This window comes from Xyrauchen texanus, chromosome 20, assembly GCF_025860055.1.
Source record: "Xyrauchen texanus isolate HMW12.3.18 chromosome 20, RBS_HiC_50CHRs, whole genome shotgun sequence".
Taxonomy (NCBI): domain Eukaryota; kingdom Metazoa; phylum Chordata; class Actinopteri; order Cypriniformes; family Catostomidae; genus Xyrauchen; species Xyrauchen texanus.
This window is the reverse complement of record NC_068295.1, coordinates 11,819,017-11,845,071: the sequence shown is the minus strand read 5'-3', so window position 1 is coordinate 11,845,071 and position 26,055 is coordinate 11,819,017. Positions and strand designations below refer to the sequence as shown.

The 26,055-nt window shown below is 37.1% G+C and overlaps 1 protein-coding gene across 1 annotated transcript in view; it reads right to left on the bottom strand.

The window, feature by feature from the left end:
- si:dkey-157l19.2 (uncharacterized protein KIAA1522) overlaps window positions 1-23,665 on the bottom strand; it is a 33,264-nt gene extending 9,599 nt beyond the window's left edge. Inside the window, exons 1-2 of the mRNA XM_052151126.1 lie at window positions 23,224-23,665; window positions 12,016-12,260 (exon numbers count right to left, since the gene is read on the bottom strand). Of these exons, the coding sequence (XP_052007086.1) occupies window positions 12,016-12,260; window positions 23,224-23,369 (391 nt within the window). The 5' untranslated portion in view covers window positions 23,370-23,665. The remainder of the gene's footprint in view (window positions 1-12,015; window positions 12,261-23,223) is intronic.
- Window positions 23,666-26,055: the final 2,390 nt, after the last annotated feature.

The window sequence follows — 26,055 nt, the reverse complement described above, 5'->3', positions numbered from 1 at the left end:
CAGACTACCCCTCCAAATTATTTGTCTAAACTTACCTTTTGTTTTTAAAGATTGAAAGAATATATCAGACAGTTTGATTCAGCAAGATCACCATGTTTGCATTACCACAGGAACAGTTAAGAAAGTGTTTTAATCCTTTTTAAATAGTCTGAGTGTAGAGCTCCAGAAGCAGACAAAATTAACACATAAATATCATTATTCTGAGGTCTTGTGTAATCCTGATCCAGATAAAAATCGATCCATCTGATAACACATTAAGAAAATGTAATCGGTTTGTATTGATTTTTTTTTTTATAGCTGGAGTCTACAGATAAGCAGACTGAAGCAGAATGACCAATCACCAACCGAAGGAGTGACAGTCTTCTACGTACCTGCTTAATTACACTGCTCATAGTCACACACTCACAAATCTGTTCTACCTCTGATACTGATTTTTTTTTGACACAGCATTATATATAAATGGACAACCCATTCCAGGATTCATTTGAAGAATAATTCTGCCTGTTCTACTTAAAGCAATGCATTAACATTTACTTTTTATTGTTTAGCAGAAGCTTTCATCCAAAGCAACTAACAAATGGGAAAAAGCACAAGCAATTTACAATACAGAAACCAACAATATTATCAGTACCCCAATACTGAATTTAAAGAGTGAACAGAGTAGTGCAGTATCTAGAACAGCAGTGTAAAGGCAGAAAAGTAGAGGAAATAAATATATTCTTTTGCTAATAGGTAACGTCAATTTTTTGTATTATTCTGAATCAATCAAGTACTCACAGAAGTTTGGACATTGTGCCCAAGGTCTCAATTTAATTTAAGAAAGAAAATAAGATAGGGATGAGTAAATGATGACCAATAAATAAATAAATAAATTTGGGTTGACCGTTTTCCACCTATGTACTTATATTGCCACAAGAGGGAGCTTAAGAGCAAGGGAAGTCTGAGGTCACCAGTATGTTTAATGTGAACAAAACTTGTTGCTCAACCAGAGAACAAAAGGCAGCTTTCAGTGTTCAACTCAATCAACAAGCAGTATGTCATTTGTCTTTTATTTGATTTCATCAAATGCAAAAATGAATTCTTTAAAGATTATTATAATTGTTTTAATTATTATTATTAGTTTTTTTCAGATCTTTGCAGATATCCTTGAACAATCAAATCCAACACATGGCCTGACCTTTTCCACACTTTAATGTTGGACTGAACTGGTTTCCAGTTAACACCTGGTCCATGGTGACTACAGAGGAATGCTATGAACCGACCTCAGTCCATCTCAAAGTATCTCTAAACCAGGCCAGACACGTTCTACAGCTAGAGAGCCCCACCTAATCATATATCACATGTGACTGTCCTTCCTGATCCAGCTTCATTAGTCATGACAAGGAGACAAACAGTAATGAGCCCTAAAATCATATTTTGAAGTTTTGTTTGATACTTTTTTTAAATATTATTTTTATAAATTCAGCTTTTAAAGCCGAGGTGTGTAATTTCTGCACCTCTAGCTTCACCAAATAGAATCGCAAAATTCAATCACAGCTTTCAGAGAAAATGCAGAAAACTCACCCTGTCGTCCATTGGTTGTACAAACAGAAAGCCCTGCCCCAAACTCACACCATTGGTTGAGCCAATGTGGCTGTATCGTACTGATCAGTATGCTTAAACAGATAAATGTTTTGATAGCACCACAGAGCGACAGACTGGTATTTTATTAGAAATCAATCTACAAATGGCTTACTTACAGTTGACTGCATATTAAGCTGAGATACGACAAATCATTTTAACATTGAAAAAATGACACACATCAACTTTAACTTAGGCTTTGTAAACACATACAGAATTAAATATGACCAATCGATTCTGCTCTCTTTTCACAGTGCAAATTCCTTCATGGACTATGTCTTTAGGTGGAGACAGTTAAGCCACCGATAAAATGTTCTTAAGAAACATTTTTGGACAATTGAAATAGCTAAACAACCACAGTGGTCATCTGTTCAGCCCCGAACTGAACAATAAACCACAAGAGGCTGTGCATTCTTTGGCACACACCCTCTCATGAGCGCGGAGGCTTGAATCTTATGCTATTATCATTCCAGCAACAGCAAGCTAACATGCATCAACTAAATAGTTCAATGAATAGTTACATTTATTAAAAGGTGTTATATCATAAGGAATCATTCCAATAGGAATTTTTCTTTCCTTAAAACTTCCTCCAAAGTCCAGAAAGACCATTTATTGAATACAATGTCAAAAACCTGAAACATTAACATACGACGGCCAACATTTACAAGTCAGTGTATTATAAATGCCGCAATAATACAGAATGTGTGGTCACAGGTGTACAATTATCAACAATTAACAATGGCTTTGAATATGGCTCATTCAATTAGAATTTAGAGTGGGAACTATCCGTTTTATAAAACTGCAATAGTGACATGGATACAAAATTAAAGCTCTGTAATCTAATAGTAAATACTCTTGCTGGATGTGTGTGTTCGCAAGTATGTGAAGTATTGTGTTGATCATTACATGTAACCTAATCTTTGGCATAATTATTTTAAAAATTCATCTATTCAGAAACATTCTGAAAACTTGGTAACATTCTGAGAAATCCAAATAAACGCAGCACAGAATAAGAAAGACTGAGACATGCCTGGACTTGCCAAGTGCAGATGTCAGAGCAGCAGCAAGGAGTCTCAAACTGCATTAAAACTCACATTAAAAAAAAAAAAAAAAAAGCAGGTTAAACTTTAATTTCAGACTAAATCTTACCCTCATTTGTTGCAGTTCTTGCTGCTCTTTATCAAAAGCAAACTCATGGTCAATGAAACTCAAAGAAAATTACACTTGTTCTATGTGGGTTTAGAATGACAAGTAAATAATAACACTGTTTTCACTTTTGGGTGAGCTATTCCTTTAAGACAAAGAAAAAGAGAGAGAGAGATAAAGAGAGAGCAAGAGGAACACAATGTGCTAGAATTAATGATAGAGATTGGTAATATAAACAGCTGTGTAGTTCTCATCATTGGCAGCTGGATCTCAGGCAATGTGTGTGCTGCCAGGAGCTCAAGATTGCTCTGTCCTGACAGTGGCTGCTGTACTGAGCTTGAACAGCAACTGCCTCCTAAAGCTGGCTAAACATTGTAGGGTAGTTTTCATGTCATTTATAAATAAGAGTATATTTTCAATGTATAAAGTCACCAAGCCCAGTATTGGCCTTAATATTAAAAACCCTCCCTCTTTGTTCTCTTTCTTTGGCTCATAGTGTCTTTATGGGGGATTTCAATCTCAATGCAAAAGAAGGGTTGGTATTTGGTGTAAATATTCCTCCATGTTTCTATAATTTGCTATAATTAAAGGGCCTAATTTAAATACACTTTCTCATGGATCAAACTTGTGATTAAGGGGATTGTTTCTTACATCACCACTATCAGAATATATGCAATTCTTCTCGATTAATAACACACAATAACGGATTCTACTGGCCCAAATCCCGAGCATTACTTAAACTCTCGAAAGGGACACATTTCTCAAAACTATTAACACAATTTACCTGCTTTCACAAATGTTCCAGTTTTCTCCCCAATTTGGAATGCCCAATTCCTCATGGTGGCATAATGACTCGCCTCAATCCGAATCTGCACATCTCATCGTGTGGCTTGTTGAGCGCATTAATGTGGAGACGTAGCACATGTGGAGGCTTCACGCTATTCTCCGCGGCATCCACGCACCCCACCGAGAGCGAGAACCACATTATATGAGGAGGTTACCCCATGTGACTAAGGGTAGGTCAGGCCAATTGGCTCCTCAACGACTCCCCAATCGGCCATAGGGGCTGTGTGACGAGCAGGAGGACCGGGCCATGATGATGGATGCCTGCCGCGGAGTTGCCCCAATCAGCAGGAGAGAGATAAGGAGTCGGTGATGCCAGTAAGACAGAGAGACACACAGAGCAGTGTCTATGTGCACGCACATGTTTATTTATGCTGAAAAGCAGTTTTAATGTTGTGTTTTGTTTATTCATAGTCTTATTGGTTGATGTCTGCTACAAAATAACATTTTATTGTTCAAACACCAGTCAAAATTTCAGCATAAATAAAAATGCCACAGGTGATTATGTGCTTTGGAAAATGGATTCTAACAATGCTTGAAGATATGGAAGTTAGAGAAACAACAAACAGAGATGAAGGGTTAGAGGAAGATGAAGGGGCAGAAGAAAAGTTGTACCTGATTATATCTGCTCTGCAGTATTCTGGTTGACTGTCCTTTTGCATGGTACAACAATGCTTTGCAACAAGTCCCACTAAATCTGAGTCATTTTATTGTTAAATCCATCATTTACTGTAAACTTTCAGGACAACAGGTAGCTACAGTAACTGCAGTAACTTAAACTTGCTGTAGACAAGCTGATAATCTACAGGGCTTCTATACTACATTGCTGCAGTTTAGAAGTCATGTACCTTACTATGTAGTGCATGAACGGTCTTACATGTTCATGACTCTTGCTTTGATAATTTATGAAAATAGATAACCCGACAGTATGTGTTCTACTATCATGTGCTGTTTTTCTGCAGAACATAGGAGAAACTTAACATGCCGAGTATTAAGATTTTTTGTTCCAACTCTTACTTACAGTTTTACAGTATTATTATATTACTTAATTCATGCCAATTTCTCAGTACATTGAAACAATTTGTTTGTGTAATTTGTTCAATGTTTACATTTTTATCAGAAGATAATGTTTTTGAGTGATATATTTGATTTTGATGGGGAAGTTTGAGATTTGTTCAAATTGGTATGTAGTTTTGAGATGGTGAATAAGAAAAACTGTAAAAGAGAACCATTCAATTACGTTTTGTCTTCACAATTCTTGATATTTTATTTATTTATACCAAAAGACTTTGGTTGTTTCACCAAACAGCAAGCTTCATACATTTGGTTCAACAACATTAAGTTAAAGAGGGTAAACTTTATCATTCAACTGAACAGTGCACATACATTTTAAATACTAACGTTATGTTCTGCGCTTTTTCAATGCACGGAATGAATGCTCGTCCTTGAATGAGAAGTTTTTTAGTGCAGGCAACCATATGACCAGAGACTATTTAACAGAGACGGACCACTTTTATTAAAACGAATGGGAGAAATTGGAAAGACCAATGGTAGCATACGGTCAGCGGATGTAGAAAGGAAGTCTCGCCTTACAGGTAAAAGAGCTAATCACCTTTTAGATACAGACATCACCTGTCAATCAACTTCAGAACACGCATGCACATTAGTTATTCAAGCAGATCTTCACCAAACCTCACATAATTCGCACCCTGACTTTTTCATCAAAATGTTTAAGAACCCTTGTCAAAGACAAGAAGCCTTGTCTTTGACTTGTACCAACTTGTAACTGTTGCCTGATAGTTGCATCAAGCCAGTGCATTTTGTCGAACAATTGGCAAGTAATTTATTCCATGTTTAAAATGAACTGAACTGAAAACTGAAAAAGCGTTGCTTATGTGCCGCAGACACGAGATCTGTAAAACAGTATTTAATCTCGCTGAGAAAAATGTTTTTTCCCAGAGGCATTATCCTTCACAATGCTAAACATTGTAGGCACAGGTTACTTGAGCCAAATGTCTCTACAAAAGCATTAAAAAGAAAGTTGACTAATAACGGTTCATCATGCATTCCACACAACATGCTTTTCAGTTTTTGATGGTTTTCAGAAAGGGAGCAGAAAACGCTTCTGCCTGCCATACCTATTTCATATAACAGCAATTTCATATTTGCTACTTTGGTGTAATAACAATGATTCCAACAAAGATATAATCACTGTAGAAAGAAGCAGAAATCCATCAATAATAAAAAAAAATGTTTGCCAACATAGTAAAACTTTGGACAAAATTGCTAAAAGAACACTTCCATCCTTCAGTTGGTATCACAATGAACACAGAGCTGCAGATACATTAAAGCCTACACAGTGAACGGTGTGTGTGCATATTGCTAATCTTATACTATAGATTTTAGCTCTTAGAATTGTATAATATTAGCTCTTACTTACTCTTAGAAAGGGTGATTGAGAAACACATGTATGGTCCCAATGCTTTAGATCACTTGAGCCATACAAAATATTATTATTTATAATAGTTCCTCTAATTTAGATGATTACATTATTCATTATTTAGAATATTTATAATAATACATTTTCATTGTTCTCAAGTTTATTTGACTTTCTTCTGCAGAACACAAATGAAGATATTTTGATGGAGATATCAGGTTTATATTCATACAATGCAAGTTGATGGGGGTCCAAAATGTTCAAGCTCCAAAACAGACATAAAGGCATCATGAAGGTTATCCATACGCAAAGAGCGTGTACAGCACTTGTTGTATGCATTAAGCGTGAGGAAATGTAATCGAGCTTCAAATCATGATGAGAGCATTATCATTTTTGGGTTAACCATTCATTTAAATCAGTTTCATCATATAGAGTTTAGTTCTGTTTGCGTTTACACATTTGCCAGATGCTTTCATCCAATTTACAGTTCATTACAGCAATAGCTTTAATCAGTATGCGCCAAACTCTACCAGTTGATCTAAAGGAACACTAAAGACGTTTAAAGTATAGTTTTGAGAACAAATTCTGAATGCACGAGTATTTGTATCCTAAAATCTTATTTTTAATTTAATATAATTGTTTTTATTTTTAATTTTAAAGATAGATGGCCTACAAAACAGGCAAGCTGAAACTGATTTGAAACTGACACTGACAACAATCTGAGGCTGAAAGGAGCCACATGCACACACACACCAAGCTAAATATGGATGTTGGACAAACGGGTTTTCAAATTTAGGTTTTGTGAAAATAGTTCTAAGCAAATAAATTTAAATCGAATTGAAAATGTTTATGTTCAGGTTTATACAGTACATCTAACATTTCTCTAATAGTAGAAAAAAAGATCAACTTAATAAAAATGTAAAATATTTTTAGCGTTGATATAATAATGACATAATTATTAGTGCTCCAAGTCAATAAAAAATTTGAGTCGCAATTAATCCCATCATTTTTTGTAGTTATTCTTAGGAAAGAAAACAAAACAATATGTTAAAATATATGGCTTTATTAAAATATCAATTTGCCGGTAGGCTATCCACTTTGCTACCGCAATCGTGAAGCTGAGTTCATGATTTGTGTCAGGGTGTCAGCATCAAGCGCTGCTTTGAACTCCACTTGAAAACAAAAACGACTCATTCTGAGTTTCGGTGATAGTGAAGACTTGACGTGCTTCTGTGGTAATTAAAATATCCCTTATATAGGCTGAAAAATACTTGATTTCTGTAACAAGTCCTAAATTTCTGTAAATTGTGTTTCAGTGTAATGACTCTGGGCGGACACAATGCAAAGGTTCCGCCCTTCCAACCAGTGTTTATGCTGCATTTATAGTAAATGCATTAATCGCGATTAAGAAAAATTAAGATGTTAAACTTTAATTAATTGCATGCGTTAACACATTAATTGTGACAGCTCTAATAAGAGCTGTCACTCAATTCATTTAGCAAACAACATGTTGTCTTTATAATTTTTTTAATTTAACTTACTATTATTCTATGCTTTTTCTCGCAGTATAAATGGGGTTTTATAGATGAAAAAATATATAGCTGCCTTGCTTCACATTTTAGAAAGGGGGTCTCTTGCAAGGGAATCATCATATTTGGGGGTCCTTGGCATCAAGAAGTTTTAAAAAACCCTGCTACAAAAGGCTCATGGTTTTTTTTAGAGTCAAAAGAGCATTATTAACAGTCATCCTGAATTAGTCTAGTTCTGGCACATTTCTGTTTAGGGTTCTAATCACATGAGCTGGAAACAGAGAAATGAACCCAGCAGAAAAACAGTTTCCCAATTTTATACCCATTCATTGTCTCGAAATCTCCAATGTAAACTCAGGAAGGTATGGAATTCTGAAAAAAAAAACACACCCATGCATTTCAATAAACACACATAAACTACTACCAGTCTTCGTCTCTAAACCACACAGTCAGACACTGCTCATAAAGGGTGTAAGGTATGACTGGCATTTCTCATGAGGAGTAGAAAAGTCAAGTCAGACAAAAGGTCATGACTGTGGTTAACCCTTGGCAAGTGTGTAACTTCCAACAGGAGATGTCAAATATGCTAGAAAGAGCTGTGTGCGTGTCAGTGGCACAGCGGGATATTTTATCGTTAGCAGGTTTAAGGTAACAGTTCTTTGTTCCGACTGAACTGGCAACATCACGCAGGAAGCTTTCCCAACGTAAAATCTGGGATACAGGATACAAAATACAAATTATGTGTGTTTTTTTCTTAGTAGCTTTGACCTTCTTATTAGTGGAGCAAGCAACACTATTACTTTTAATAAACTTCAATGGATAACTTGTCCTTTACTCTTTGTGCAACATACATTAAGGATACCTCAAATCTTGAGACTTGAGGAGTTTGTTCTACTACTGTTTAAAAGAAATCAGACTTACAATTTCCCCATGGTGGAAGATAAAAAACGAAAAGGAGCAAAAACATCCAACCAATACTTCAAGTGGAGTCAGAAAGTAGTATTTACAAGTGGGAAACTCTGAATTCTAGATTATGTTGAAAGGGGTGTGTCAACATGAAAGATGATGGAAAACAATGATTTTGCAAAGTTATTTTCATTTCATTGCATAATTTCTATATTATTAATATGTTATATATAAAAGTCATCAAATGACTCAAACTTTGCGGTTTGCTTTAAAGGTGCACTTAGTAATTTTTTTTAATATTATGTCTTGGACTTACACTGACACTTCGGGGTGTGGATGCAGCATCATTCTAACGCAATAGTTTTCAGTTGCCAATGTCATTGTAGAAAATCACTATTCACAGTCAGCCATGATTAATTTAATCTAGGGTTGTGCCGATGGACGATATCATCGTCTATCGTGATGGCTGACCAACATCACGATGTAGAGCCACCATCGTGATGCCACGCCCCCTTTTGCGAGTCTTGCTAGTGTGACTCACTAATCCTAGTCTCTTCTATAGTTAACCTAAAAACTTTGCAGGGATTGCTCTGTAAATTAAATTGAGAATATAACTAATGCATATATGCTATTTTAAATACTGTAGTATATGCCAGAGACGTGACGTGTTAGTCTGTGAAAATACCGTGTCAGGCAGGCTACACAAATATTGATCTTGACATTGTTAGCTTCTTGTCTTTTTTTACATGTCTTACACTGTACATTTAGATTAAAATATTTTATGTTGTAGGCTACAAGAAAATAGCCTTTATTAATTAATTATTAGTAGTTGTAGTGTCTCAGAAAATCTTGCTCATTGTCACATAGCTCTTGTATACACTGAAGCGGCAGTTTAAGATAAACCCAGACCAGCGAACGTCAAATAACTTTTGTCTGGTTAATACTTTTAAAGAAAAATTTCCTTGGCCATAAATCCATAATGTTTCTTTCATTTGATTTGACAAGGTGAATATGAATAACACACATTTAAAACATAGAAGAACAACAAATAAAGAACAAGAAAACGGAACAACACTCAGACCGAAACTCGGCATTAACATTTCACTTATAATTAGCAGCACAATTAACTTCAGCACAGGCTACAAAATAAATTATGTTATTGAAATATTGTAAAGTGGTCATATGAACTACACAAATGAACGTTTAAAAAATAATATGCAAAATCGAATAGCTCCAGAACGGATGGCTGAAAAATGCGTAAAGAAGTCTAATATCTTTCACCATAGACCATGTTTAAATTTCGATGTTTCTGGCCAGAAATACCAACATATTCACTTTATCTGGTTTTAATAAGCTGCGGATTGGAGTAACTGCACTACCCACTCTGCTGAAGACCCGCTCTGATGGAGTACTGGTAGCACATATGCACAGATATTTCCGTGCTAATCTCGCCATGAACGGAAACCTTTTGTCGTTCATTTTCCACCAAGTCAGCGGGTCCTCTTCCCCATCAATGGCCATTTCCTGCAGGTACATGGTCATTTCTGCCTCGACCTTTTGCTCATCAGTGAGTAAAATAACGAAATTATAGTTTTTATGTGGAAAATAGTATTTATGTAAAGAGATATATTAAAATAAAAAGTGCACAACTCTTCTTAAGTGAAAGCTAAAAAAAAAAAATGCTTCACGTGTCGTGCAACCTACTGATAAAGCGCCGACGAGTCATTAGTTGGGTTAGTAAAATAACGAAATTATAAGTTTTCATATAATTTTTGAAAATTATATGAAATTATATAACCCCCACCCCCCCGACGATATCATCGTCCATCGCGATGTTTTACTGTCAACATCGTCAACTGCCAATTTAGGGGACATCGCCCAACCCTAATTTAATACATGAGTGAAAGTGTCCAATAACATCACGGTTAATGAGAATAAGCGAGTATTATTCAGCTGGTCATATGATTCTAACCCCCCTCTAGGGGACCCTCTTCATGTAGAATAAAAAAAGCTTTTATAAGGTTACTGAAATGACTGGAGTCTTTATCTCATGTGAGTGTTCATGATTGTAAACCTTTATTACAACATACTCAGACAAACTAATCTAATCAATTAATCAGACTCTTCCTAAAACTAAACATAATCTGTCTTCATATCGGAAGGAGTAGCACTTGATAATCTTATCAAATTACCAAACACATTGTAAGATTTCCATTTAAATCAGAGGGTAAGAGTGATCACATCACACACTCAAAGCATGAGATGACACAATCATGCTAGATTACTAAAGCCAGCACGTTTTTCATTTGGCATACTCAGAAGCAGCTCTGTTTTACTTCTAAAGCAAAGTCTGCATGCAACACAGGATCAGAACCATTGTTTTCTTTTCACTGGGGAAAATTAACTAAACAGTGGTGCAACATGGTATTTAAGAAATTATATACTGGTGTTGTCAAAATGACATACTTCACCTTTAATAAAAAATCCCATTAAATTATGATACCAAAATACGTGTTATCTACAGAATGATATATGTGAATTGTCTAAATTAAACCCTCCTTCTGCTTTTGTCCTAGATTTCCTCGAAGTCTTGAGCAGCAGGTAGTGACCACTCCCTCAGGAGTATCATATAAAGCAGTTCATTTTTTGTGGTTATGCACCATATAGATCATTAAGAAGGCTGCAGTCTGTTCTGTCAGCACAGTGTGTGCTTTAATAGGTTCATGCTTCAGTAAATGGGTGGAGTTAAGGTGGGATCTCACAAAGGTCTCTCTGCTATAACAGATCATGTGGAACTTTTACATAAATCAACTGATTTAGCTCAAAAAGCAAATATTATACACAAACCCACAAAAAGAAACAATTCACATGGATCCAATCCTGGTTCTGATCCCACACTACACCACAAATGTATTATTATGGAAGGAAATAGACACACACCTTTACATAAACTCTTAAGACTCAAAGCAAGCAGCATGGCAGAGGGCACATTTCATCTTCATGACGTGTTTAAATTTAAGATTGGAAAACACATGACTAAGCAATACTAAAGGTTAACACTTTCAAAACTACTCTGGCTCTCACATCCAAGAATATATGGTATTTTGACCTTGTACAATTTATTTTAAACCAGAATTTTAAATTCATCCCATCAACCATTGTAGACAATTACATTCAAAGAGTTTAATGTTTTCCAGTTTTTCCACAATACAGTCATTAAAAAAAGCATTATTTATTGCCTATATTTTACCTACATAAATGTATATAAAAAAAAATTGAACAGGGTGAGAATATCAGTCTTCGCATCTTATCACGTGGTTCATTGTGCATGACACCACATCACGACCACGAGGAGGTTACCCCATGTGACTCTACCCTCCCTAGCAAATGGGCCAATTTGGGTGCTAAGGAGACCTGGCTGGAGTCACTCAATATACCCTGGATTCGAACTCACAACTCCAGGGGTGGTAGTTGGAGTCAAAACCCGCTGAGCTACCCAGGTTCCCTCCTTCTGGTGTTTTTTTAAAGAATTACCTGTGTTAAGTGTTGATTTTGGTAACTCTATAGGCGATCCAGGTGCAAGCAGGTCTCCATGTATATCTGTCGCATGTCGGCGGGTTTTCCTGCGCTGCCTCTTTAACCACTTGAACGCGCGGCTGAAGGATCCAGCCCGTCGCCTTCCATGCTTGCCCCGTCCCCCCTGCCGCTCATTGAACACCTGCAGCATATCTGGAGGAATCAGGTCCCCCACAGACTCACGACCAGATGACATCACGCACCTGCCACAAAAACAGAAGTAATTCATATGATTATCTTTTTTTAATTCATGGGCTATTATAGTCTGAATGTATTTTTTAATTTTTAGCCTGTACTTTAAGAGAGTAGAGAGACAGGAAATTTGAGGGAGAGAGACTGGAAATGGAACATTCTGCCAAAACCAAATATCTCATTTCAGCTTTATTATCAATGTTCACAGACAAGCAAGTTCTAGGTTCTTGTCATGTTTCCTAGGTTTATAAATTGCATTGAGTCACAGCATCTCATGGGTATTTTAAGTGGCCATTCTTGTAGTAGGCAGTCTTTGTAGTTGGTGTGCTATGATTTTATATTACTCAGAATTATGACTCACAGATGCTGCATCACTATGGCAAATCAGATGTTACAGAAAAGAATATGGATCAGCTCATCTACATACCATTTAACCAAAAAACATTTATCCAGACCTCAGTTGGCATCGCTGGAAATTGGACATTTGATCTCAATAGGATCTAGTTCTGATGGATCACCTGATCACTGTGTAGGTTGCATCAAATGTATTATAGGTTAGGGTATTTTCCCTACCCGCCATAGCAGGTCACCAGCATATGTTGTTTTATAAATGCTAGTCCACAACAACGGATGTTAGCATGATGGTTTTCAACAAGGGTTTTTGATTAGCTTAACTAGCAAGACTGCCTTGGTTAACCAGCATTAGACAAGAATACTGGTCATTCAGCTTCATCATCTACTTGTGTTTTTCACATGAGCAACATGGATATGCTGGTCCACTAGCTAGACAAGCACTAAAGTAGAATAAACCAGCATTGACCGATATGCTTTCTAGAGCACTAGATTACACTATAGAAAGTGTAATCAAGCTTGAAATCAATATTGCAAAGGATACAGCTGTCAAGATGTACAGTGAAAAGGAGTTTCATTTTGGTCTGTTATCACCCAAAACCAACTGGACCACGTCAGAAGACATTGATTAAACCAATTGAGTCTTATGAATTACAGTTATGCTGAATTTTCTTTGGAGCTTTTGGAGTTCTGATCACCATTTACTTGCATTGAAAGGACCTACAGAGCCGAGATATTATTCACCAAATCTTCATTTGTTCTCAGCAGAAGAAAAAAAAGTTACACATCTGGTATGGCATGAAGGTGAGTAATTGAGAGAACTTTAATTTTTAGATTAACTAAACCTTTAACTTTGCAACTTGAACCCAGAATATTCCTTTAAATTGGTCTTTTCAGCAGGACTATCACACTTTGTTTGCAGATATCAAGTGATCTTTTGTTACTGAATGCAATGACATTCATTTTTTAAGATTGGCTTAATTGCCTAAATACTTTTTGGAGCCCCTACATTATTGGTACGAGACAGAGGAAATTTCAATACAAATTAAATAGAATACATTGTAAACACACATCTAAAGCTTTCTGGAAAAGCTTTAGATGTTATGAAGACTATTGTTTGTTCTTCATTGGTGAACAAAATTGAAATTCTCATTGAATCCCTATAACGAATTGGTGGTCTACACAGTACAGGGTCTCACACTGATGGTGTGCATCTCAAACACTCTCAATGAGCTACAGGCACCTCTCATTCCTGAACACCAAGTCATCAGCTCCACCCTTACACACACACACAGAGAGAGAGAGAGCGAGCGAGGGAGAGAGAGCGAGGGATACACACCCTAACAGAATGCACACAAACACACATTCATAATGTGTAAAACATTTAAACACAGGCATACTATCTAGAATAAACACACCCAGCAGATGTATTTACCCAGGGAGGTCATTTCACTCGATTAACAGACACACACATTCACAAAGGATGAAATTCACATGAAAGTAAAGGACTAAACTAAACATCAACTTGAGAATGATGCTTTAACATTATAAACAGTTGGGTTTATTTGAGGTAATGATAGAAAGACCAATAGCTATATAGAGAGAAACATAGATAGACAGACACAGAGAGAGAGAGAGAGTTTGAGAAAGGGTGTGTTAAAGCAATATTAAAAACAATAAGCATCAGACCGCTACTGTATACACATGCTCTCTCACACTTGCACAACGTTAAAAATAAGAAAACTGCAGAAGATGTTGTGATAATTAATATACATTGGGTGTGTCTCAATCAGCTCCCTAGTTCAGTAATCAGGGCACTGATCAGTAATTCGGCCATTTTTAGGGCTGTCCCAATCGCAGAATCGTTCCTGTGCACCAAAACGTTCGCTCCCTAAAAATTCCCAGAATGCACCGTGAAAACCAAGGAGCTGGAATTCGTGTTCACGATATACTGATTCATGACATTGGAAATCGACTCTCCGGTTATTACATTGCGGCACTTGTTAGAGCTCTTTTTAGTAATTCAGCCGGTCACTGGACCAATCAGATCGCAGCACGCTGACTCACTTCTTCACCATGGAAATGCACAGAAACAAACAGAGTAGAACCAGCATGCAGAGGTGCCAAAACAAAATTCACAGACTCCTCACAATAATTGCATTAGTCTAATCCAGGATTAAAGTTAAAATCACAGAGACTGTCATGTACAGACAGCACTGCTGTTCTCTGCAAGTTGCAAATGATTAATTTGCATTTAGTTACCTAATGTAATGAATTGCAATAATAGATGTTAGGAAGGCATTTGCATGACATCAGAGATCACTTTTGTTTGGATGTTCTACCTGTGGTGTAATTCTCACACACAAATGTTCCTACAGGTGTAAAGGTGTGTCGGTGTGTTTGTGTCATGCATTAACAGTTTTAGGGTGGATTCAAATGTTGTACTCTCCCCAAAAAATACAAAAATAAAAAACATTGCAAGAACTAGACTGTTTCCACAGAAGCAACTCAAAACGTGTACGAGAACATGCATAACCACACACAAATAATGTAACAACTGTCCAACACCAATTATGGTGAGAAACACACACTGGCTGTGTTTAGAATCGCATACTTTCATACGACTATTTCTTAAGTATATAGAATGTGCTGTATATATGTGCATAATTCACTCATTTTCTATGCATGGTATGCCCAGATGGCATACTACATTTGCTAAAATGTGTCATTTGCAACAGAGTACACTGCAAGGAATACTATATCCCACAAAGCAATGTGCCTGAATTAACTTTCCATTTCCAGTGTGATGAATGAACCGGAAGTAATATATGCTGCCCATTTTAAAAATTTTTATTATTAGATCAATCTGCCAAGAGTTCACCCAAAAATGAAGATTCTCTCATCATTTACCCACCCTCAAGCCATCCCAGGTGATTATGACTTTCTTTCTTCAGTAGAACACATCTTAAGAAAAATAGAATAATATCTTAGCAGGTCCTTAACATGCAAGTGGATGATGATCTGACCTTTGAAGCTCCAAAAAGAACAGACAGTCAGCATAAACATCATCTACACGACTAGTTAAATTCTAAATTAAAAAAATTCTAATTTAAAGTCTTTTAAAGCTAATCGATCTCTTTTGGTGAGAAAAAGATCAATATTGAAGTACTTTTTAACAATAAATCATCGCCTCCGGTAAGCAGCAGTATGCGCTCGTGACGTAATCGCGTTGGCATGTTCGCACGAGAACAGACGCACGTGCGACTCCCTGAAGGGCATCGCTGTTTACAACCGAGTAGGAGGACTGCTGTACAGAACCTTCGTTGGTTTTAGATCTGTTTACTCACAACGGTGCATTTGTGTGCTCATCCTGGATGTCTCAACCGAGAGAAAAATATGAGATTACATCCGCAACGCGGATAGGTCACATGGGATCCCGCATGAACTCCGACCCTCTCGTGAATGTGCATACTGCTGCTGACCAGAAGCAATGATTTATAGTTTAAAAGTAATTAAATACTGATCTTTTACACACCAATAGTGATCATTTTGCTTTAAAAAACATTAATTTAACAAGTTGAGTCTTATGGATGACGTTTATGCTGACAGTCTGATTTTTGGAACTTCAAAAAGTTCAGATCACCATCCACTTGCATTTTAATGACCTACTGAGCTAAGATATTTTTCTTCAAATGTGCTCTACTGAAGAAAGAATACATTCACATCCGGGATGGCATGAAGGTGAGTAAATGATGAGAGAATTTAACATTTTGGGTAAACTATGCCTTCAAGTCCTTTTATTAACATAATTGGATTAAGAATGTACAATGAGATAATAAAAAAAGAACAATACTTTTAAAGGTCTTATTAATCTTATTTAATGATAAATTTCAACAAATTTATTTAAAGTTGTATATGTTAACATTTGTTAATGCATTATGAACTAACATGAACTAACAATGAACGATAGTATTTTTATAAATTAAAATGAACATAAATTAACACTGTTAGTTCATGATACCTAATGCATTTACAAATGTTAACAAACACAATCTTACTGTAAAGTTTTAGTAAAAAAATAGTAGGAAACATTCAGTGTATACTGCGCTGTATGCAGTAAGCTCCACGCCAGTATTCCATTCCAAACTTAATGACGCTCAGTGACTAAAACATAATACCTTTCATTCATACATGTACACACAGCAAAGCATAAATGCATGCATATGCAACAAAGTTTTGTCTTTCGCTGCACACCAAAGCTTAAGTTTAGTAAACTAAAATTTGTGATATGGCAATGTCACAAATGATGATGTTTGGTCACCATATATGATTTCAGTGCTGTTTACATACTTTATCAATAGAGTGGATAACTACAACAAAGAGATTGTATGCCTTCAGAAGATTTGTTAAAGGATGCATGAGTCACATGTACTACTTTGATGAAATTTTTGAATGCTTTATTATGCTTTATTAAGCATAAAAAAAGAGTCACAATTTGCTGCCATTGCACTGAATTCAGTCAATGGGGCATTCATTAAGTTTTTCCCTTCTGTGTATCAAAGTTCATATGGGTTTGAAACGTCATATGGGGTTGGAGGTTGAGTAAGTGATTATACAATTTTCATTTTTGGACTATCCTTTTAACTGTGTAAGGTGAGAACAAGAGAACCTGGCTTAGCACACCTGTACGCACAGCAGCAGAGATGATAACAAGCAGGAGAAGGTGTGTGTGTGTATGTGTGTGTTCATGTGGGTTAAAGGAAATGGAGGTAAATCTAGGAGGAAAAGAGCCTGAGGGATGTGAACCAGGAAAACAATGGTTATGGTCACACACACACGCATACAAAATTGAGCAATGGTGGCCTTATCGCTAGACTGCAGTTTGTTTGATTATTCTAGTGGTATGGTGCTCACCAGGTGGATGGAACAGACTGGAATTCACATTCTCTCACACTGCAGAAGGGCTTTTCAGTCTAAGAAAGTAGACATTTCATGATGAGCGATACATCTTGAGTTAGTTACACATAAGCTATAACATGGGCAATTATGTGCAATTATGTGCAACATCACAGCTGTGTCAGACAGGACCATGTTTGTCTCTAAAACGCAGAGAGTTGTAAGAACTTAAAGGGGCATTTTACAGAAAAATTAACATCCTTTCAACCTCATGTTGTTCCAAACCAGAATTAATTAAATTCTTCTGTTGAAAATAAAAGGAGATGTTATGCAGAATGTTAGGGACAAACAGCCTCATTCATCATTCACTTTAAGGGTACAGAAGAACATCGGCAAAATTCTTTTAAACAACTCCAGAAAGGAAGTCATTCAGATTTGGAACGACATAATGAGAGGGTTTTCATTTTTGGATGAACTACCTCCTCTCTTTCAACGCCAAAACCTAAGGAATTTCGGGTTTAGGAAAAACTATAAATTCCTCTGTAAGTGTTGAGGGGAACGGCTGAGGGTCATTTAAGTTGCTCCCAGAGCTATGGATCAGCTTGTTGAGGGACAGAGGGGAAAAGTGCTGATAGCTGACAAGCTAACTGCACATTAGCTGTGTCTGGATGGCAGAGTCTTCCTTCCCTAACAGCTACTATTACAGTACATTAGCACAATAACACACAACACACTGACAGACAAAAAACATACGAATCTGAGAAGACCACCTGAGGTATGTTGTTTTACTAGATATCCGTGTGACGTGAAATAAATCTACTACAGAGATTTGAATATTTTATAAGGATGAAATATAATCATTATTTCATCTCCAAACTTCAGAGGTGTGCTGAATATCGTATTAGATTGCGGTCTCATTTCATTCTTGCAAGTATAGCCTCTGAAGTTTTCATGTAATCCATGCCTGCATGTGTATGTTTCAGGGTTATGCAGCAGCCTGTTGAGAACTGGAATAGCATTCCTAAAGACTGATAATTGTATAAATCTTTGGGTTCCTCCCCCAGCTCCACCTCTTCTTCCATCATTGTCTTCTTTCTCTCATTCTGTTTTTTTCCAACTTTCCTTGGCTGTTATTTCCTCAGATCACAGAAGTTTTGTTTTTTATGAAGCTGCTCAGGGCCAAACACAAAGCATTTTACAGTGAACAGCACCAGCACCTACATTAGAACCTTATTCATTAACCTGAAATACCCTACACTCTAGAACTATATTACATGCTTATAGAATCCATAACTACCTCACTTAATCATCTCCAATGATCCACACCTGTCTCGCTCTATCATGCCCAATACAACCCATGTCTGACTCCATCATATCCATAAAACTCAGAACTGTTTCTCTCTATGATCTCCATATACTCCAGATCTGGCTCACTTCATCACCTCCAAAGTATCCATAACTGTCTTACACTATACTCTCCATATTGTCCAGAACTGTTTCACTCTATCATCACTAAATGATCCATAACATTGTTACTCTATCATACCTTACAATCCAGAACTCTCTGACCTGTTGACCTTCATATGTCTCCCTTTATCGTGTCAAAAGAATCCAGAACAGTCTCACTCTATATTCACTATACAATACAGAACTGCCTCACTCATTCATCACCATACAATCCACAACTGTCTCACTTTTTTAATCTTCACACAAACTAGAACTCTCACTTCATCATTTTGTATGATTCAGAACTGTCTGACTTTATGATCTCCATACAGTCCAGAACGGTCTCTCTCTATCATGCCCAATTAAGTCCTTAAGTCTCACTCTATAATGTCCATATACTCCAGTTCTCTCACTTTTTCACCTATATACGATCTACAACTCTCACTCCACCATCTTCATATGATCCAGAATTGCCTCACTTTATCTCCTCTATGTGATCCAGAACTGTCTCTCTCTATCATGCACAATTCTATTCTAAAGTCTCACTCCATCATCTCAATATACTCCAGATCAGTCACACATTATTCCCTCCATACAATCCATAAAAGTCTCACTCTACAATCTCCATATGATCCAGAACTCTCATCATTTTATGATCTATAACTGTCTAACTCATCACCTCCATACAATCCAGAACTAACTCACTCTATTACCTCCATATGAACCATAAAAGTCCTACTCGATCATATCCATACGATGCAGAACTTTCTCGCTCCAACATCTTCGTACGATCCAGAACTCTCACTTTATCACCTTGAAACAATCCAGAACTGTATTACTCTATATTATCCATTCACTCCAGAACGGTTTCTTTTTGTAATCTCCATAACTGTTTAACACTATCACTTGCATGCAGTCCAGAGCTCTCACTCAATAATCTCTTATGTCATCTCTTATCACGTCTTACTTAGCTACATACAATCCAAATCTAACCCTATTTTCTGTTTACAATCCAGAACGGTCTCAACCTTTTATCTCCATATATTCCAGATCAGTGTCACTCTTTCTTCACCATACAATTCTGAATTCTACAATTCTGTCTCACTTTCATTGTCTGTCTCACGACACTATCCCCATCCACACTGGGACTGTCACACTATCAATTAGTCTTGCAATTCACATGACTGACTATATAATGGTCAATTGCAGATATAATTATATAAATGGCAGATCAGCCTGTTTTCAGGATCAGAATGAGTTTTATTTCCAAATGTTCTCACGTACACAAGGACATTTTTTGGGTGATAGGACAGATCATTACAGTGAGACAAAGAATATAAAACAAGGTAGAATAAAAATAGACATACAAATAATAGGACATATAAAATAGAATGGCGTATGAACATGTGCAAGTTGTAATATATGTGCAAGGTAGGGGTATGTAAAGTTATTGAATTAAATATGAATGAATTTACATATGTACATGAGATATGTATTTACATTATTGCACTATGGGGGAGTCCTGAAGGCAGTTTAATTATTAATGTAAAAAAAATGGCCTGAGGGTAAAACTGTTCTTGTTCCTGGATGTCCTGGTGCTCAGTAGCACAGACCAGAGGGCAACAGTTCAAAGAGAGAGTGGGCAGGGTTTGTGGGGTCCAGAGTGATTCTACCTGCACATTTCCTCACTCTGGACAACATGATCACACAGGAAGTCGGCATGCTGTCGCCGAAAGTTCCGGTATCCTAGGATCGGCAACAGAATGCCCACTCACTGACAGGCCCAATCTCCAATCGGACATATTTGGAACGGCTCAACAACAATTACTTTCCCTCGTGGCACAACTGGTAGCACGTGAGACCAAAGTTTAATCCCCATTCATACGAGGAAGTAATCATGTTTGTAAAAACAATCATGAGCGTGATAAGAATGTTGCATTTTTATCCCTAACATTGCAGTTTGTCTCTACAAATGGTTAAGGTTAGATTTGGGTTTTGGGTGGGGTGTAGATTAAATAAAATAAGCATTTATCTTCACTGTTTTACACCCTGTTCAGCTGAAAATGATTATGTTTACAGCTGGCTTCTGGCGACCTCTCATGTATATAAATGTATGGCGTACTTGTTTATATGCTCAGAAACAGTTACCGCTTTAGATTCTGGAGGCAGCGTTTTCAAATTCGGTCAGCGTACACCGATTTCAGCTAAAGATATATCAGCACACACTTGCCAAAAAGGGTCTTGAAGGGTGGGCAGGGGGGCACCAATAATCCTCTCAGCAGTCCAGACTGTCCGTTGTAGTTTCCTTCTGTCTGATTTGGCGGCTGAACCAAACCAGACAGTTATAGATGTATACAGGACAGATTCAATGTCGGCCGAGAAGAACTGTGTTAGCAGCTCCTGTGGCAGGTTGAACTTCCTCAGCTGGCAAAGGAAGTACAACCTCAAGTCTATGTTAGTGTCCCACTTCAGGTCCTGAGAGATGGTAAAGCCAAGGAACCTGAATGATTCCACTGCTGCCACAGTGCTGTTTAGGATGGTGAGGTTGTTGTGACCTTACCAGACATAATTTAATCATGTGTTTTAGATTGAAGATTAATACTAATTAAACCCTGGGCTAATCTAATCTTCCACAAAACACACACCAATGTGATAAACACTTCCAGTTGTTGATCAAACACTGATCAATCAGCTGGGTGGTGGTAGCCCAGTGGTTAATGATCTGAGGTGCCAGCTGATAGACAAGTGGTTTGTATACCATGGTTACTGACAGGGGTGGACTGGGAAGAAAAACTGGCACAGGATTTTACATAGGAACTGGCCCAAAATTTGTTGAGAAATGTGGCCCATTTCGCAGCCAGCCCGGTTCTCACTATGGCCAGTCCGCACCTGATCGGCCCCAAAGTGTGTCGGCCCACTGGGAAAATGTCCGGTTTGCCAGATTACCAATCCAGCCCTGGTTACTGAGGATTACTCTAAAAACCCTGGTGCCCTGGAGCAAAACCAGCCCATTGTCAGTAACTTTGCCTCACACTGACTGCCAAATAAAACCAGTTTTAATTTACACAGTAAAACAAAATTTTGCAGTGTGGGAAAACTTCCTAGTCAACATGAAACCTTCAACTCACATGAAGTGAAATTAAAAGTGTCTTAAAATTATTTCGGAGCAATTTAATGAACAGTGTGAAATGTGGGAACTGGTATATATCATTAGGTACATCAGGTGAATGACAGGGATAAAAAAAATATACAAATGCGGGACCTTGGTTTAGCTCACCCAAAAATAAAATTCTGTCATTTAAAGAATGCTGTTGCTGCTCTCTGTTTTCCATACAATGAAAATGAATTTGTGACTGAGAGGCTAACATTACATGAAAGTAATAGAGGTCAGGAAGAGCATAGGAGATTACATTTTTTTCTGTTTGGGTGAACTATCCTTTCAAGGTACCATCTAGAGACACAAACCTTTTATAAACAACTCATCACCATGCCAACCTTGTTTGACCACGTGGCTGCCCATATTTGTGCAAAACACCATATGAAGATCAAAACAGTGTGATGGATTTAGACCATGTAAATGCCAATGAATGAATGAAACTAAATGAACGTTCAATTAAATCAGTCAATCACTTTATTTCCTATAGTTTAGTGCAGAGGGCTTCTTTTACTTCAAGAAACACACACACACACACACACACACACACACACACACACACACACACACACACACACACACAAAAAACACACACCTCCTTCTTCTGCGCACACTTGCGCAACTGATCTGGAATCTCTACAGAAACAAGCCCATGCACGGCAGCCTGACGGGTACAGCGACACACCCAAAAATCAACAATACCTACAATCTCCCTTTCATTCTCTCTCACTCATTTTCCCCTTCCCTCTCTCACACTCCCACAAGTTACCCATTATCAAGAAGTTACCATGCACATTAGCACTGGAGGAGTCGTTCTGTCTCCAAACCCCTCACTCCCACTAATCCAAACCCTGCAAGTCTCCTATTTGTTTCAGGTTAATATTCAAACCCACTCAAGGTGAAGCGTCTAGGAACTGCGCCTGTGCGAAAAAGACTCCAATCTCTCCAAAACTACGCACATATCCCCAGAACGCGTTCCTTTACTTATATATATATATATATATAGATCTAGAATTATTATTTATATAAGTATTTATTTAGATGCATTGCACAATTTTAGATGCATTGCACAATTTTTCAAAAGTAAAAAAATAAAGTAGTAAAAACGATGCCATAAGGGGTGTTACCTCTTTAACTTTCGGATCCCTCGGTTTCCTTGTTCGGCGCGGTAAAATCCGTTTACATCGGACAGTCCGTGTGAATCTCGTCTGGAAAGTTCAGGTGAGACATTTCCGCAACATTCCAGTTTTCTTGGAAAACTCTTTCTCCACATAGAGCAGGATTCTGAACATTCAGAGACCAGCCAGAACAGCCTTTAAAGACTGTGCACTACTCTGGGACTCAGTTGTTCCTCTTTGCTGCCTAATCCTGAAGAGATGTTTCAGGTGAGAATTAGAAGGGAGTTTCCAAACACTTTCAGATCCATGACTGCTCAGTGGCGACACCCCATGGACAAGGACACACACACACACACACACACACACACACACACACACGCACACACACGGAGACACACACACACGCGGAGATACACACACACACGGAGATACACACACACACACACACACACACACACATCCTGTAGAAATGATTACATAATGCACTGATTTAAGGGTGTGGGTGACTGATTTAAATGTCATTACTGACTTAACAGGATGTATTGCTATGGAGATGCTTAGTCATCCAGGACATATGATTTGTGAATTTAAAACATTTTAATGTACTTCGACTTGTTACAGACTCAGATGCATTTTTACTCAAACTTGACTAGGAATCGAGCCTTTCGGACTCAGGTCTTTAGTCCGACTCGGACCATTTTGGACTCAAGACTCGATTGTTTAAAGTCTCGGACTTGACTCGGACTTGACTAAGGTGGACTCGAACCCAACAACAGGTATTAACAATATCACCAGCAAATTAAACAGCAGATCTGCAATGCATTTTAGCTTAAATAACAATAGGCTACTGGTTTGCAAAAAGAGTAAATATTACATGTAAATTTTACAGCAAGGTTCAAAGTCTGAGAAAATGCAATTTGCAATTTAAAAAAATAACACACACACTGGCGGCCATAAGTTTGGTAATGTACAGATTTCGCTGTTCCGGAAGGAAATTGGTACTTTAATTCACCAAAGTGTCATTCAACTGATCACAAAATATAGTCAGGACATTAATAATGTAAAATCCAGCACCATCACTATTTGAAAAAAAAGTCATTTTTGATCAAATCAAGACAGGCCCCATTTCCAGCAGCCATCACTCCAACACCTTATCCTTGAATAATCATGCTAAATTGATCATTTGGTACTAGAACATCAATTGCATTATGTCAAACACAGTTGAAAGCTATTTGGCTTGTTAAATGAAGATTAACATTGTCTGTGTTTGTTTTAGTGTTGCCACAGAATGCAGCTTGCTCTAGAAACTCATCAGTCAATCATTGTTTTGAGGAATGAAGGCTTTACAATGCTTGAAATTGCCAAAAAGCTGAAGATTTCATACAAAGGTGTACACTACAGTCTTCAAAGACAAAGGACAACTGACTCTAACAAGGCAGAGAGAGATGTGGAAGGCCAGATGTACAACTAAACTAGAGGATAAGTACATCAGAGACTCTAGTTTGAGAAATAGAAGCCTCACATGTTCTCAGCTGACAGCTTCATTGAATTCTACCTGCTCAACACCAGTTTCATGTACAACAGTAAAGAGAAGACTCAGGAGAAGCCTTATGGGAAGAATTGCAAAGAAAAAGCCATTTTTGGAACATAAATTAAAAAAAAAAGGTTAAAGTGGGCAAAGAAACAAAGGCATTGGACAACAGATAATTGGAAAAGAGTGTTAAGGATATTAACCCCATTGAGATTTTATGGGATTAGCTAGACTGTAAGGTGCGTGAAAAGTGCCTGACAAGATAGCCACATCTATGGCAAGTGTTACAGGAAGTGTGGGGTAAAATGTCACCTGAGTATCTGGACAAACTGACAGCTAGAATGCCAAGGATCTGCAAAGCTGTAATTGCTGCACGTGGAGGATTTTTTAGAACTTTTTGTTTTATAGAAGTTTGATAATGTTTCACGTTATTAATGTCCTGACTTCCCATTGTGATCAGTTGAATGCCACTTTGGTGAATAAAAGCACCAATTTCTTTCCATAAGAGTAAAATCTGTACAATATTCCACACTTTTGGCCACCAGTGTATATATATATATATATATATTGCACCCTGCTGTAAAATGTACATGTAATATTTACAATTATATTACAACTCTATACAGTATACTATATATATATATATTTCTTTTATTTTTTTATTTTTTTTTAAATAGTTAATCATAAATTATATTATCAGCCTTTATAATTTAAGGGAAAAGTTGAACTGAACATAAATTTCTGAATTTCTTAGTATCCAGTTTGTACCCCTTTTGCTTTAATGAAGCTGGCATGGACTATATACAGTATATCTTTTATACACTGTTTTCTGGTCTCAGAAAGACAACATGAAGACAAAATGTCCAGGATTAATTCCAGTTTTTTTAGACAATAAATTAATAAACATTACTATTGCAGCTATTAGCATTAACGTCATAAATCTAAAGATCATGTTGTCATTCCCACCCCAATCACATTCATGATTAAGGATTTGCATGTATCAGCATAATCCCATCATAATGAACATTGTGATCTTGTGGAAACCGCTGTACTTATGAGTCAAATTTCCTGCTGTGAAACATGCTGCTTTGTGATTGGCATACATGCACAGGCAAAATTGTACCTAATTTGTTCCTCTTAAATCGTTAACTTGTGCATCAGGATGGATAGATCCAGCTCCTACATGCATATTTCTGTTGCATTATGGGCAGTGTTGGGTAAGTTACTAAAAAAAAAGCAATCCACTGCAAATAACTAATTATTTCTTTAAAACTGTAATCAGATTATGTGACTAATTAATTAATTGAGAA